The sequence below is a fragment of the Manihot esculenta genome, chromosome 13 (genome assembly GCF_001659605.2).
Source record: "Manihot esculenta cultivar AM560-2 chromosome 13, M.esculenta_v8, whole genome shotgun sequence".
Classification (NCBI taxonomy): domain Eukaryota; kingdom Viridiplantae; phylum Streptophyta; class Magnoliopsida; order Malpighiales; family Euphorbiaceae; genus Manihot; species Manihot esculenta.
The window spans coordinates 32,160,810-32,176,177 of record NC_035173.2 but is presented as its reverse complement, the minus strand read 5'-3'; the positions used below and the strand labels follow the sequence as shown (position 1 = coordinate 32,176,177).

Sequence of the window (15,368 nt, the reverse complement as noted above, 5' to 3'; positions counted from 1 at the left end):
CTGTTGTTAAGGAGAGAGAGGCATTGGGAGGCTTGGCTATGAAAGAAAAAAAGAGCATTTTCTTTATGCGAGAGAGAGAAAAAAAGGGAAAAAGAAAAAAAATATACAAAGTCATAATATTAGAGAAGAAGCTGTTATGTGTATTTTAATCTTTTAACTAAGATTAACGGTAACTTAATTGAAAATCTAATGGAAAGGATCAATAATATAGTTTTTAAAAATTATAGTAACTAAATCGATGATTTTTTAAAATAGAGAGATAAAAGGTTACATTTTATTAAATTAGAGTGATTAAATTGTAATTTATTTTTATTATTATTAATGAAATTCAAAGAATAATTTAAAAAAATTAGAGAATAAATGATAATTTAAAAAAAAAAAAGTTTAAATCAGTCGCGATGATTTGATCGTTGCCAGAACGGTAAGAAAGGGGCACCACGTGGCTCTCCCTGTGCGGTATACTCGTTGTACCCTAGCTGTATGGTGCTATACTGTTATATGCTTTTGCCACTTGTAATTTTATTTATTTATTTTTTAAATCAGAAACAACCAGATTGTACCGTTGGACTAAATCGATAAGCCCAATTCCAAATAAAATAAAAAATGTATTTAATATAAGTTTAATTTCATATGAATACAGATTTGATATCGATTCTATACAGTATAATCGTTATACTGTATAATTTCTCAAAAGGAAGTGGTCCCTCTCACTGCTTTTTTTGGACTGTACAGAGTACTCCCAGAGTTTCATGTTTTTTAGACAGTCTCTGAGATATGCTGAATGGTCCATTTCTGAGACAACTCCCAATTTGAATCTTATCATCCAGGAGAGATTGACTATTCAATTTTCAAAATAAATATTAATGGACCACTTTACAATACATTGATTTGATACGAATAAAATTTTTTTTTATCTAATATAATTATATCATTCTCACAAAAATAAAAATTTATTTTATAATTTAAATAGTTTAATTTAAAATTGATATACTTAGATTAATTAATTTACTATTTAAAATAATTAACATTTTGACTCGAAATGATATGCAATCTGTAAGTACATCCAAAATTTTTCATATAATAGCTGATATTACCTGATTTGATCTGAATTAAAAAATATGAAGAATCATTGGAGGTCTAGACGTACCTCTCTCTCTCTCTCACATGTGGTGACTTACTGCATGATTTCACATGCGAGAGTTTGATGTATTATATATATTAAGCAGAATCCAATAATTTTTTTATTTATGTATTTTAAAAATTCGTAATTATAACTCATAATAATGTAATTTTTAAAACTAAATCCAGCTTGTTTCCTTGATATATAAATAATCGAAATGTTTTCATCAAATCATCATTTATGTTTTAAACTTTCAATTAATTAAATTAAATCTTTAAAATTTATTATGATTTTATTTATAAATTCAAATTAATTTTAATTAAAATATGAGATTGTCACATTATCATTTTACTTGGTATTTTTTATTTATATTTTTATTTATTGACTAAAATAATTAAATTATTTTATGAATTCACATTTATATATCAATCTTTTTAATTTATTGGATAAAATAATATAGACGTTTTAGAAAATTTACATTCGTATTCTAATCTTGCAATATTGAATAGTTGCCAAAATAATTATTAAAACACCTAAAAGATTAATGGTTACATTTAAGGGTGAGCAGTATTCGGTTCAAACTGAAAAAATCGACCGAACTGAATTAATTTCAAAATTTAGTTCGATTTTTTATTCAATTCGGTTTGGTTCGTTTTTTTATTTTAAAAATTTTAATTATTTCAGTTCGATTCGATTTTGATCAGAAAAAATTAAAAAAATCGAACCGAACCAATTAGTGATAATAATATGTTATTTTCAATAATATAGAGAAATTAAATTATATTAAAATTAAAATATTTTAATTAAATTTTAAAATATTAAAAATAAAGTGTAAAAAATAAAAAATTTATTAAAAAGCGAAACCGATCAAATCGAACCGAATCAAATCAAATCAGACCGGTTCGGTTCGATTTGGTTTCTGATCAAAATCGGTTCGATTCGATTTTTATAAATACTAAAATTTCAGTTTTTAATTTATTCGGTTCGGTTTGGTTTTAAATCGAACCGACCGAATGCTCACCCTTAGTTACATTCTTATTTAAAGCACCGATGGAGAAAAAAACTAAATTGGTCCGTAACTTTTTTTTACAATTTTAATGGTAATGTGGAGGATATAACCTAAACAAATCATAATAAAAATAACATAATGGATAAATTGGAGAAGAAAGCTAGTGACTTTTTTCTCCAAACTAATCTCCTTCACTTATTATCTTTATTGCCACTCTATTTATTTATATTCTATACAATTAGAGCCGAAAAAAAATTACGAACTAATTTAATTATTTTCTCATGCCGAAAAGATTTGGTTTATATTATCTAATAAAAAAAAAAAAAGGATATAAATATAAAACTACAAAAGTTTAACAAAAAAATAGAATTAATTAAAAAATAATAAAAAAGTCGCATGGAATGATAAATGCCATTTTTAAATTATAGTAAAAATTGATTTAAATTCATAAATAAAATTGTGATAAATCTTATAAGTTTCATTTAATTGTCTAAAATTAAAGGTTTAGAATATATATGTGAATTATCCAAAATATTTGGATTATTTGAATTAATAGGTCTTAATAATATATAATTTTTTTTGTTAAATAAGGTTCAACGTTCGATCTTTATAAATAGAATAATTACTCACTATAAACACTTTATTTTTTAATAAATCTGCAAATATAATTTAAATAACATCTCATAGTTGACCATATTTCCATCATAATCTCTAATGATGTATAATTAAAAATAAGAAAAATAAAAGTATAGATAATTAAATTAATTAGATGGTTAAAATGAAATATTATGTATAACAACTAAGAGTGCACAAAATAAAACAAAGTATGAAAAATCATTTCATATCTTGCTTCACAATTAACAATTCTGACAAAGTCCTAGGCCTACCAAATACAGAAAACAATTCTTTCATATATATTAATTAAAATGTTATTATTTTAATAATTAAATCACTTTTTAAATAATATTATTCTTTTTTAAAAATAATTGAAATTAACATGTGGTAATGTCTCCTCCATGTAGGAGTTGTTGGGAAGCAATTGTATAATTATATGATTTAAATGGGCCCAGTTCATGTAACAGTCATAGTCCAATTTGAATGCCAACAAATAACATATTCCCAAAAATTTATCCCATTTGTATGCCAACTTGCAGCTATACATATATATTTTTCCAATTAGGATTGTGGTTTACTATAATCTTCACCGTGGATAAAGTTTGAAGCTTGTGATACTTGGACCGAGTTCATGTTTAGAGGTCAAAAAATATTGGACTGGAACCCGGCCCATATTAATATTGGGCTGAACCTGGCCCATGTTTGGCCTTAGTCACATTGGTTCATAAATTATATATATATATTTTGGACACGAATAAGCTAAATTTACTAACTGAACTCTCCTTACTCTATTTCACTTTATTATTAATACTTTTAAGAATAAATTTTGATTGAAGGTTTAATACTTTTAACTCTACCTAATATTTTAAGACAAATTTAGCTTTTTTTGTTTATTTATATATACACGCTGTCAAACTCACCGTTATAGTAGATTTGGCTACTCAACGTTTGTTCTGAATATAGATTACTTATATGCAGTGCATCTAATTAGAAGGTGTTTCAACCTTCCTCCTTCCCTACCGTATGATTGGCTATCTAACAGAGCATATGGTCTTTACAACTTTATTTAAAGTTGAATTTCTTTATTTAGTGATTTATACATGATACTCTATGATTTATGTTAATTTAGTTTGTCAAGGTGTATTGCATAACTCTTTGTTCTATTTGTCGGTCACAACTTGAGTTCTTGGAGCATATTATCTTCTGATATCCACATACTCAAGCGGTTTGGCTATCCCGTTTATGTTATGGTGAAAAACTCTATGTGATAAATTCAAAGTGGATTCAGATAGCCCGCTATTTACCTTGGTATTATAGTTATCTTGAATCAGAAAAATTATACGGAGTTAATGGATCTATAAGAAAAGGGTTACTCATAGGATAGGATGGAATCACCGGAGGCACTAGCAAACCACAATATCCAATTTAGCAGAGGAGAGTACATATAACGTCCATTAAGCTGTTACAAAAGGAATAAATATATTTCTGTATAATAAAACTTAATCTTGTTGCTATATCATAACATCTCTCTATAGATTTTAGGTAACTAGAGCTAAGTGGCATTTTTATTAATTCTCACTCTCCAACATCTTACGTGATTATTAGAGCCTTCTTCCCAAAGAGGCTTCACGCTCACTTGTGATATGGTATGGATAGATTAGTTGATTATTAGAGCCTTCTTCCCAAGAAAGCTTCACGCTCACTTGTGATATAGTATGGAGAGATTAGTTTTCACCTGATGCTATTATATAGATTACTTTAAATGGCGATGGCAAAGTATGCATGAGATTGCTAAGAATGTTTGATTTGCATCTACTTTAGTGGGGGAGGCACAAGTTATATTGGTAATGATTACTTTATCATATACAATTAGCTTCTCTTCTATTATGTGAGCATTTGATTTTGCTGCTGTGTCTAATACCCTTAGTTAGGGTGAGCATTCGGTCGGTTCGGTTCAAAATCGAATCGAACTGAATAAATTAAAAATTGAAATTTTAGTATTTATAAAAATCAAACCGAATCGATTTTAGTCAGAAATCAAATTGAACTGAATCGGTCTGATTTGGTTCGATTTGATCGATTTCGATTTTTAATAATTTTTTTATTTTTTACACTTTATTTTTAATATTTTAAAATTTAATTAAAATATTTTAATCTTAATATGATTTAATTTCTCTATATTATTGAAAAAATATATTATTATTACTAATCGGTTCGGTTCGGTTTTTTCGATTTTTTATTAAAACCGAACCGAACCGAAATAACCGAAATTTCTGAAATTAAAAACCGAATCGAACCGAAATGTATAAAAAACCGAACCAAATTTTCAATTCAGTTCGGTTCGATCAATTTTTTCAATTTGAACCGAATACTGCTCACCCCTACCCTTAGTGGTAGGCACTCTAAGTTATCATATAGTATTCATGCTATTGTGATAGCTATTTTAGTTGTATTCTCTCAGTTTCGATATATTTTATTCACTATATTTCTTAACAAACTAATCGTTTGACAAATTTGACATGAAACTTGCCACTTGACTATTAACATTTATATTAGTTATGAGTTATTAAATTTGTTGTGGCAAGTTTATAATTACCCATGGCCATAAAAAGTAATATTTTGTTGCTAAAACAAACTACCATTATTATTATTATTATTTTGTTAAATCGGTATTCTTGTGTGTACAAATGTCAAGATGTGAACTATGTATAAACTATGCATTAGTTATGATGACAATCATGCTACAAAAGACACATTAAAAGAATTATGCACTTCGTTTGTTCATTAAAAATATGGGACTAATCACGCCTTTGATTTAGTTATAGAGAATGCATATATATAGCGGCCGTATTTTCTTGAGACCATCAAACTTTGTACTTGAAAATCATATATTTTTAGATTTCTACTTGGCTTTTTGAGTTGGAAGCAAACTGAAAAGTAGCTTTAGTTCTTCACACTCCAGTGATCTTGTTAATATATATATATAGAGAGAGATAGAGAGTTAGTATATATTTCAAAACGAAGCAATTTGATTGGCTTCATATGGAGGGGACCAGAATCACCAGACCATAGAGATAATAAATTTCTTTGCTCTAAAGGTATCTAAGACATGGATATCATCATGAGATAACTCTATACCCTATGGCTCTGCAATTCAAATTCCATGCCATTTGATCTTTTGCAAGTTCTTGAAGTTTGTGCTTTTCATGGGTTCTTCATCTTTATGCTCATGAGTTGATTCAATGTGTACTGTCCCTTAAAAGAAATGTGGTCCCTAACCATTTTTAGCCCAATATTGACTTTGCTTGCATGGGAATGTTCCTTTGCAAGAATTAATAAACTTACATTATCAAGTAGTTTTTAATAGCAACCAGATCTCTAATTAATCTCAGTCTAGCCCACCTGCTGCTATCATTTAGCCAGTTATGTTCTATGCGTTCTTTATTCATCAGCGGCTTTAAAATTTATTTTGTATGCAGATTAAGTTTACATAAACTTATACAAATTAATATAGACCCAGTCAATATAAAGAATTTTCCTAGTCTAATTGATTAGAATAATATATTATGAAATTACTTTAAAAAATATCTGGATATGTTCTGATAAGATTGTCTTGTAATTCCTTTTACTAGGTCTAGGAGTGGCTGTCACTCCAGTGTTAGAGAATTTAAACCAACCTTGGCATCTTGAGTTGTCCATTACTCATCCCAAACCCTCAAATTTAGAGAACCAACTCCATTTTTGGGACCTTTAATGGAGTCAGAACACCAAAATAATTCACTCAAGTGCTCTTCATCGCAGATGCTCCCGGACCCAACATGCACCAATCCTTTTTGCTTCTTTTGCACCATGAATGAGAAAAACCCCTCTCTCAGAAAAGCCAAAATGGCTCAGTGTTTCAAAGAAATGCCTCTGAGAGATGACCAAGAACATGTCTTGGTCTTGAGTGGGCTCTGGAACATTGCCATGGATCAACCTGATGACCCTGAATTCCCGTCTCTTGGCATCTTTGAGTGCATGCAGAAACTGATAGACAGAGGCATCAAAGACAAAGAATGGCTTCTTAGTGACCAAAACATCTATATTCCCTACTATGCAGCTCATATCATTGGTTCCTACACGATGAACAAGGCTGAATTTGCAGAGAAAGCAGTAAACTCAGGCGTGGTTCTGCCTTTAATGGAGCTTCTTAGAAGAAAGATTACATGGGTAGAGCAAAGGGTTGCAGTCCGAGCACTAGGTCACCTGACTAGCCATGAGAGTACCTTCGAAGCCATTGCTGATTGTGAAGAGGAGATCGTAGAATTGGCCAAAGAGTTAGCTAGCAATTGCCTTGAAACAATCTATAAAGAGTTTCTTGGTGTAAAGGATATCAAGCGACTCAAATACCACAGTGACCTCCTCACAAGGGGACTTGGAGGGATAGAGTTAGAGAATAGAAAGGCAGAAGAATGGGCTAGCCAGCTACAGTGCTGGTCTCTGTATCTCCTAAATTGCTTTGCATGTAAAGAAAGATCCCTTCATCTCATCTGCAAGAAACAGTTCTTGAAGGATTTGTGTGGCATGTGGGGTGGCTTAGAGAATCGAACATCACCTGGCGGGATTGGACTTATAAGAAGTTTATGCAACACCAAAATTGGAAGAGAAACTATAGCAAACATTGAAGAAGTGATAGTGAGTCTCTGCAACACTTCAAGGTCTTCTGATGATTGGCAGTACATGGCTATAGATTCTCTTATCTTATTGCTCAAAGACACAGATACTAGACACAAAGTCATAGACATCGCCGCTTTCTTTCTGGCTGACTTGGTTGAGCTAGGAGGCTTAAATGGAAGAACCAAAATTGGAGAAGCAATCACGCAGATACTGTTACAAGATTACCATAAGATCAAATATGGGGGCTTGAGTTTAAAGAGCCAAAACGCAGAGGAAGCTTTAAAGGAGATATGGGAGTTGAAGGTAGAACGAAGAAAGAGAGAAGAACTAATTTCTGAACAAGAATTGAAAGAGAGGAAAGATTTAGTCCGCATATTAAAACAAGAAGGAAACAAGAAGTTCTGGTCTGGTTACATAGAAAAAGCTGTCATCAAGTACACAAAAGCTCTGGATTTATGCCCACTAAAGATGAGAAGAGAAAGAATAGTTCTTTATAGTAACAGAGCTCAGGGTTACTTGCTGCTTAGAAACCCAGAAGCAGCCATTAGTGACACCACTAGAGCTTTGAGCCTGTCCAGTACTGAGAATCCTCACAGTAAGAGCCTGTGGAGACGATCACAAGCTTTCGACATGAAAGGGATGGCTAAAGAGAGCTTGATGGATTGTTTAATGTTCATCAATGTCCGCATTAAATCTGAACAAACCGAGCATGTTAAGATCCCATACTACGCAGCTCGTATGATCAACAAGCAAATGAACGCCACGTGGATTTTTGCAGGTGTGAAGTCAAAGAACAAATTTCAAGAAAAAGTAGACAAAACGATGATGATGGATATCAAAGAGAACAGAGGTGTGTTCTTGGTTGCAGTTATTTATTTATTTTAGTTTTAATTTATATTTCTACCAAAAAAAAAAAAAGAAGCACTACCTTTACCAATGATCTCCGAGTACTTAAGATAACTTTTAATCTTTGGCAGGCATGGCCACTGTTCTAGAAGAATCATTGGCTGAAAAGGGGAGGGGAAGAAGCAAGCAGAATAAGGCAAAACGTAGGAGAGAGAAGCAGCACGTGTCAAAAGGAGTTGAGAAGTGACAACAGAGCATCTACAGTGTCTAATCTTCCAGAGGTGAGGATTTAAAGTCTAGAGATTGTTGTTATTGATCTTCAATATTTCACCCTTGTACGTTTTTCAAAAGGGGGTTGTCACAGATTAGGACCCGTGATCTAATGACGAAACTTTTTTATAATTAACTAATCTAGATTTTATGGGTATGACATCGTACCTAACTCACTAATTGTACACTTTGGAGAGCACTAACAATAATTTATTATTGTTTGGCTCTAGCAATTTCCATAAAGCAATACCCATATTTACGTTTGGCAATTCAAATAATTGCATTAAAGCCTTAAGAAATGTAAAAGTTGATAAGGCTAGCAATGGACAAAAATTACAAGACGAACACAAGCTGAAATAAGCCCAACCCAAGATCAAATCCAAGTCTATCTCATGTGTCTTCTGAAAATCAATCCAATAAAACCACCTGGCCGGAGCCCACCATGAGATGACGGAAGGAACTCTGATGAAAGAAAGACTTCCTTTAGTTGACTGAAGCATCGCCTTTTGTAGGCCACTAACTGATTCCTAAGGGACTCAAGGAGAACAAAACCCAGCAAATGCATGCAAAGCTAATTTTGTGGAGAGTGTGTTTTATACCCAAACAGGACTTTTTCTATTTTTTAGTTTTTATTCTTTTAATTTTTTGAGTTTTAATCATGTCTCCCTTAATGCAATGTCTGTACTTGTACTTTCAAGCACTAACTTATATTATTAAACAGTAACAGAAGATTAATAGCACAACTATAAACAATAAAATTAATTTCTACTTTTTTTTTATTATATTGAAATGGTTTCTTATCACGAATACAATAAAATTTATTGTGATAAACATTTGATAAGGTATATAGAAAGTAAGAAACTAATAAATATGAGTTGCAATATCTCTAGAGCTAGTAGCAAATAAAAAAAAAAGTTAAAGTTGTGGTTTTTTGCACCAAGTTAGACGAGAATAAAAATTTTTTTTAGAGATTTTAACACTAATTTTTAAAGATTTGAACTAAATTGCAAAACAATAGAAAATTTTAAATTTTTTGTATTAATAACATTTATTCACATCACATATAAGTATAATAAAATAATTCACGTCATGTTGTTACATCAGTATAACACACTCTTTACAATTTAAATTTAAATTTGGATATAATTGCAATAAAAATTACAATTTTAGAGATTTTTACTAACTTTTAAAATTTTGAATTAAATCGTAAAATAATAAAAAATTTTGGATTTTTAATGTAAATAGGACAAAAAACAAGAAGGGCCCTTCTAATTTCTTTAGAGAGGGATATCCTTTCTTTCTTTTTAGTTTTTTAATTATGTTACTCAGACTCTTTTCCTCTAACTACTATGCAGCTCTTTTTGTCCTCCGAGCAAAGAAGGGCTCTTTTACGGACCAGTATGGTTCTCTCCCTTCTCTTCTAGAATGGGTTGTAACTATAAATTTTTCTGGAAAGTGCCTTGACAACCCATGGTTTCTGTAATCTTCTTCTTTGGGTTGCCTTATGTAGCTTAGACAAGGGTGTTTTGTGAGCATAATGCATGTGATGATGCCATTCTTCTTTGAGCATCTCTCTTGCAAAGTCAATTATCTATAGGTTCATCAAAACCATTGAAATGTAGGAAACACCAGTCGCATGGTAATTTTCAAAAACTTAACTAGTTCATCGAAATTTACTCATATTGGGAAGTTAAACCTCCCTATCTTTTTCCATGAAAATAAAATTTTCATAAAAAACAAGGAAGAGGCTTTAAAGGAAAGACCTGTTTATGGATGTTATCAGTTTCACCTTCTCAGTTATTTTTTTTATAAGCATAAATTTTATTAAAAGATATCCTTAAAAGATGTCTAGGAAAACTTAGCATGATCATTGATTCTAGCCCAAACATAATCTCCTTACATCCATCTTATACCATTCTTACATCCGTTTTAGACAATGGTATGCTAAGAGAGAGCCTGGAATGTGATACAAAAGAAAAGAAAATGTGCATACATCTAATAAAAAAATCAAGGCGTTTGATTACATCTTTAAAGCAAAGCACTAAGAGAAAACTCACCCAAGCAGTTGACTGTTACTGCCCACACCTAACATGTAGTTGACTGCTTTCAACTTGATGTAAAAACAAAAAACACAAGATTGGTCGACCATCATAAAAACCTTTTCCTTTCTATCAAGCTCTCGGTAAACCGTAATATATAGACATGTTTGAATTGCAAAGAAATCTCAAAGAGTGTGCTTAAAAGATACTTAAGCATGATGGATGCCAGGTTCTATATGGAAATAAAAATTGCAGCAAAAATCTATGGGGAGGAAAGTGCATTATTTCCTTAGGTTGCTATGTTTTTGAAACCAATTCAGTGTAGTCATGCAGTCCCTAAGAAGTCCTCCAATTGCATTAGGATCTACTTTGCCTACCTAAAAAAGAGGGAATTCTCCAAGCAACTTGATTTTTGTTCTTTGAGAGATTTGACCAGGATTGAATTGTAGTAGATGGATTTATAAGTTCAGAGACTGAGTCAGAAAAACCTCACATAAAGCTTTCAACCATGTGGGTAGCCGATGCAAAAATAGTACACAAAGTGATATTGCTGGAAAGTCATGGTAGTTGAACACCTTAGCATTGCATGCTACCTGTAAAGACCAAAGAAATGCATAGAAATCCAAGCTCTAGAGTAAGTTTGATATTTGGAAGAATGTTTCCACTTCCCATAGTTGCAAGTCCCTTCTCCATGTAAAATTTCATACCTAGGCACCTGAAACCCATATACTAAAAGAAACTACATCTTCCATTGCCAAGAAGGAAAGAGATATTGTCCAGAACAAAGTTATTTATATTTATAGGGTAGCTTCTTAGATATTTGCCCAGATAGGAGATGAGAAACCTTTCAATCCAAAAGGTAAAAAACTTCAAGCAGCTATTCCATAGATAAAAAAATAGCAAGAGGAACATGTGCTAAAAAAGGAAAGTATAAAATTAAGAAAAGGCTACCAAGCTCTACGACATATGTCATTTATTATTGCAGAGAGCAAAGTCATTCGAAATCTGGTTAGCAAGAAATTGTATCAGATTGTTATCATTGCCTCTTTTAAAAACAAGACCAAGCTCCCTACCCAGCATCACCATGAGATTTACCTATTTGGTTGGTGAAAAGGGAGGTGAGTTGTGTCTTATCTCTAGCTGGTCAGATAACTGCTTGCTTAAGATTCGGTTTCTTCTTCTAATGCCGCTATTTGTAACAGAGCAGTGTGAAAAGCTTCCTTCCCTTTGTTGTGTTTTAGATTTACCTCTGAGTGCCACTTTTGGATGAAGATTGCGTAAGTCAACTGTGGATTTTCTATCTCTTTTTTGTTTGAGACTTCTATTCACCTTGAAATGAGAGGTAAATTGTTGTCTATGGCTGTTGGACTTAGGCCAGATTCTGTTGATGGAGGACTAGGCTCAGAAAAAGACTCGAGTTTTCAAAAGCTTGATTGAGATTATTCGGCCCATTAGAAAATGAGTTTTGCTTACTTGTCTCCATATTATGAGTTGTCAAAATTTTTTCCAGTTCACCAATGTTCAATGGCGAGTGTACTTCAATCTCTTCATGGTGACGAATGAGAGCCAACTTGTGTGAGGATGTGCAGGAATGTACAACCAGGTTGTTAATGTTGTGGCGGCTTGGTGGTATGGAGATGGTCTGCATGTTTTCATTTGTTCTTACGGAATGATTAGATAATGAGTTTTTTGAGGTCTGAGGTGTAAACCAGTTTTCCTTTAATTTTCCCCTTCAACATGCATTGATTTAGAATTAATTGCTAGTGTGTGGCAGGTGGGCTCCATGTTGTCATTCTCTTTGTTACTCTCCTTTGATGATTCCACATCATCACCTTCTCTGTGCTGCATGCTAGGAGATAAAGAGTCAGCTTCCTTACTAGTTGATTCAGCAATGGATTTATGGATTGAGGGGAGGTGTTGCTTTACTAAATAATGGCAAGGTTCTTCATTAACTCTCCTAGGGTATCTAACCTTTTTAAATTCTATTGGTATGAGTTTATTGATTTTTCCTAGAACTTGTGGTGATGAGGAGGTGGGCATAATCTAATCTGGCCTTTGTTTGAGCCAAACCATCTACTGCAACAAGTTTCCCAAAAATGGATCCAACCCATTCGAAGAAATGCCTTGACTAGATCATGAGGGGGATTTCTTGTAGCCTTAATCAAATGAGTCTATTTTGTGGGGTGAGAGTTGCTTTCCATGGCTGAATGTCAAAAAACCATTGGTTTAACCATTCTTGATCATTTAAGATGTTAAACTTTGGAGAATAGATTAAAAATGAAAGAAAGAAAATGGAGAGGGAAATACAGAAGAGAAGAGAAGAGAAGGAAGCTTTGTTGTAAAAGTGTTCATTCACTCAACAATTCATTTCATCTTCTGATTTATACAAAAAAAACAAAGAAAGGTTTTACAAGTACAATAAACAACTACCCAACAACTTAAGTACATTCAGCATGGTTTCTTTACAAAAAAGGCATTGACTTCTAAACCTTAAAATAAGGACTTCCATAACTTTTAACCAACTAAAAGCTGAAAACAAAAAATTTACAACAACAATCAAGGATCAAGAACACTAGCTTCCAGCTTTATGTTCCAAGAAAAACTCAACTCTGACACTCCTCGAGTTTTTCATTGAACAATCCAAGCTTAGTTCTTAATTCTTCAAACTTGTTCCTTGACAGAGCCTTGGTCATGATATCAACAACCTGATCATTTGAGTTGCAATGAACCAAATGAATTTCACCATCCTTTTTAGCTTCATGAAGGAAATGAACTTCACCTCTATATGCTTGGTTCTCCCATGCTGCACAGGGTTAATGGCTATTGCAATGGCAGATTTATTATCAACATGAATAAGAGTAGGATTTTGCTGCTCCATACCAAGCTCATTCAGGATTTTTCTAAGTCAAATTGCTTGGTTAGTTGCTGCTGCTACTATATATTCAGCTTCTGCAGTTGATTGGGCCACAACCTCCTGCTTCTTAGAGCTCCAAACAAATGCACCAGAACCAAATGAAAAAATAAAGCCAGAAGTACTCTTAGAATCATCTAAGCTTCCTGCCCAATCAATGTCTTAATAACCTTACAAATCGCCACTTTCTTCCCTTGAATACCAAATACCATAACTTGCAGTCCCTCTAAGATATCTCAACACCCTCTTTGCTACTCCAAGATGCTTTTGGCTAGGACCATGCATGAACCTTGAAAGCATACTTGCTGAGAACATAAGATCAGGCCTAGTTGCTGTTAAATAGAGAAGATTGCCAATTGAGCTCCTGTAATGGCTAGTATCTGCTCTATCAGTTTCATCATCCTTTGACAGCTTCTCATTTACAGATAAAAGAATGGCAATTGACTTGCAACTCTCCATTTTAAATTTCTTTAATACATCCCATGCATACTTTCTTTGGGAAAGAAAGATACCATCCTCAAGTTGCTTGACTTCTATATTTAGGAAATATGTCATTTCTCCAAGGTCAGACATATCAAATTCTGTCATCATAAGCTCCTTGAACTGTTGTACCAAATCAGCATCCCCTCCTGTAATTAGCAAGTCATCTACATAAATGGATACAATAAGCTGAACACCATTACTAGAGTGCTTGGCATACAAGGTTACTTCTGTTTCACTCCTTTTGAACCCAATATCAACCAGATGTATTAATTCTAGTATACCAGTCTCTAAGAGCCTGTTTAAGCCCATACAAGGCCTTCTTCAACTTGTACACTTTATCACAACCATCAGAAACTTCAAAACCTTATGGTTGCTCCACATAATTCTAGCAGGAATCCATTCAAGATGGCTGATTTAACATCCAAATGATACAACTTCCAGCCTTGCTTTGCTGCAAGAGCCACCAAGAACCTTATTGTTTCATGTCTTGCAAGAGGTGCAAAGGTATCATGAAACTCCACTCTGGCAAGTTAAGCATAACCCTTTACTACAAGTCTGGCCTTGTACTTGAAAATTGAGCTATCTGAATTGAACTTGGTTCTATGAACCCATTTTACACCTATGACATTCTTATTCAAAGGCCTTGGTGTGAGCTCCCATCTATCATTCTTGAAAATCATGTCAAACTCCTCCTGCATTTGCAGACTAACACTCCTGGTACTTTGAAGCTTTATCAAAGTTTGCTGGTTCAGTGGCAACCATGTTGCATCTTTCATAGACTTCAGCAAGTGACTTAGTTTTCCTAGTTGGTGCATTAGCAGTAGGATCTTTTATTGCAGCATTTTCTTGCACTTCACTGCTTGAAAAAAAGGGCTTTTTGCTTTTTCAAGTTAAAAAAAAAAAAATTTCTCAAATCTTAGTCCGACAAAAACTATTTCCCGGATCAGGGTCAATTTTGACTCTACCGCACGTCAAAAGTGCGGTAGAGCTTACCGCACTTCAAAAGTGCGGTAAGATAAGAATAATTGAAAAAAAAAAATTAAATACATTACCGTGCTTCTGAAGTCCGGTATTGCGTCCGTCCGTATAATCAATTTGAAAAATATAAATTTAATTTTTATTTAATTAATTTTATTTATTTAATTATATATTAAATTTATATAAATATAATTATAAAAATCATATTAATATTATTATAAATATTAATTATTTTAATTTATTTATAATAAAATATTATATTTTTTATATTTATTATTTTATTTTATTATTTTTATTACTGTTAATTTATAAATATTTATAAATTATAAAAGTTATAAAAAATTAAAATTTATTTTAGGGAAAATTACTTTATAGTCCCTGAGGTTTAACGTAATTAACACTTCTGTCCCTCTATTTTGGCGACCCAACACTTAAGTCCCT

At 32.4% G+C, this 15,368-nt stretch overlaps 1 protein-coding gene across 2 annotated transcripts; it reads left to right on the top strand.

The window, feature by feature from the left end:
* The first annotated feature begins 6,314 nt into the window (after positions 1-6,314).
* LOC110629726 lies at positions 6,315-12,565 on the top strand. Of its 2 annotated transcripts, XR_006348314.1 has the most exons (4): positions 6,315-8,250; positions 8,378-8,527; positions 9,872-12,249; positions 12,330-12,565. XR_006348314.1 is itself a non-coding variant. In XM_021776819.2 (3 exons), the coding sequence occupies exons 1-2, from the start codon at positions 6,498-6,500 to the stop codon at positions 8,491-8,493; spliced, it is 1,869 nt and encodes a 622-aa protein (XP_021632511.1). In that variant the 5' UTR covers positions 6,315-6,497; the 3' UTR covers positions 8,494-8,527; positions 9,872-12,565. The 2 variants fall into 2 exon arrangements, 1 of the variants encoding a protein (XP_021632511.1); XM_021776819.2 differs by having other exon boundaries at positions 9,872-12,565.
* The last annotated feature ends 2,803 nt before the right edge of the window (positions 12,566-15,368 follow it).

What these genes read in the sequence shown, in the direction of transcription:
- LOC110629726 (XM_021776819.2), top strand. Translation starts at nt 6,498, where the DNA reads ATGGAGTCAGAACACCAAAATAATTCACTCAAGTGCTCTTCATCGCAG. An exon ending in GGATATCAAAGAGAACAGAG is followed by an intron (nt 8,251 to 8,377) that starts GTGTGTTCTTGG and finishes AATCTTTGGCAG; the next exon opens with GCATGGCCACTGTTCTAGAA.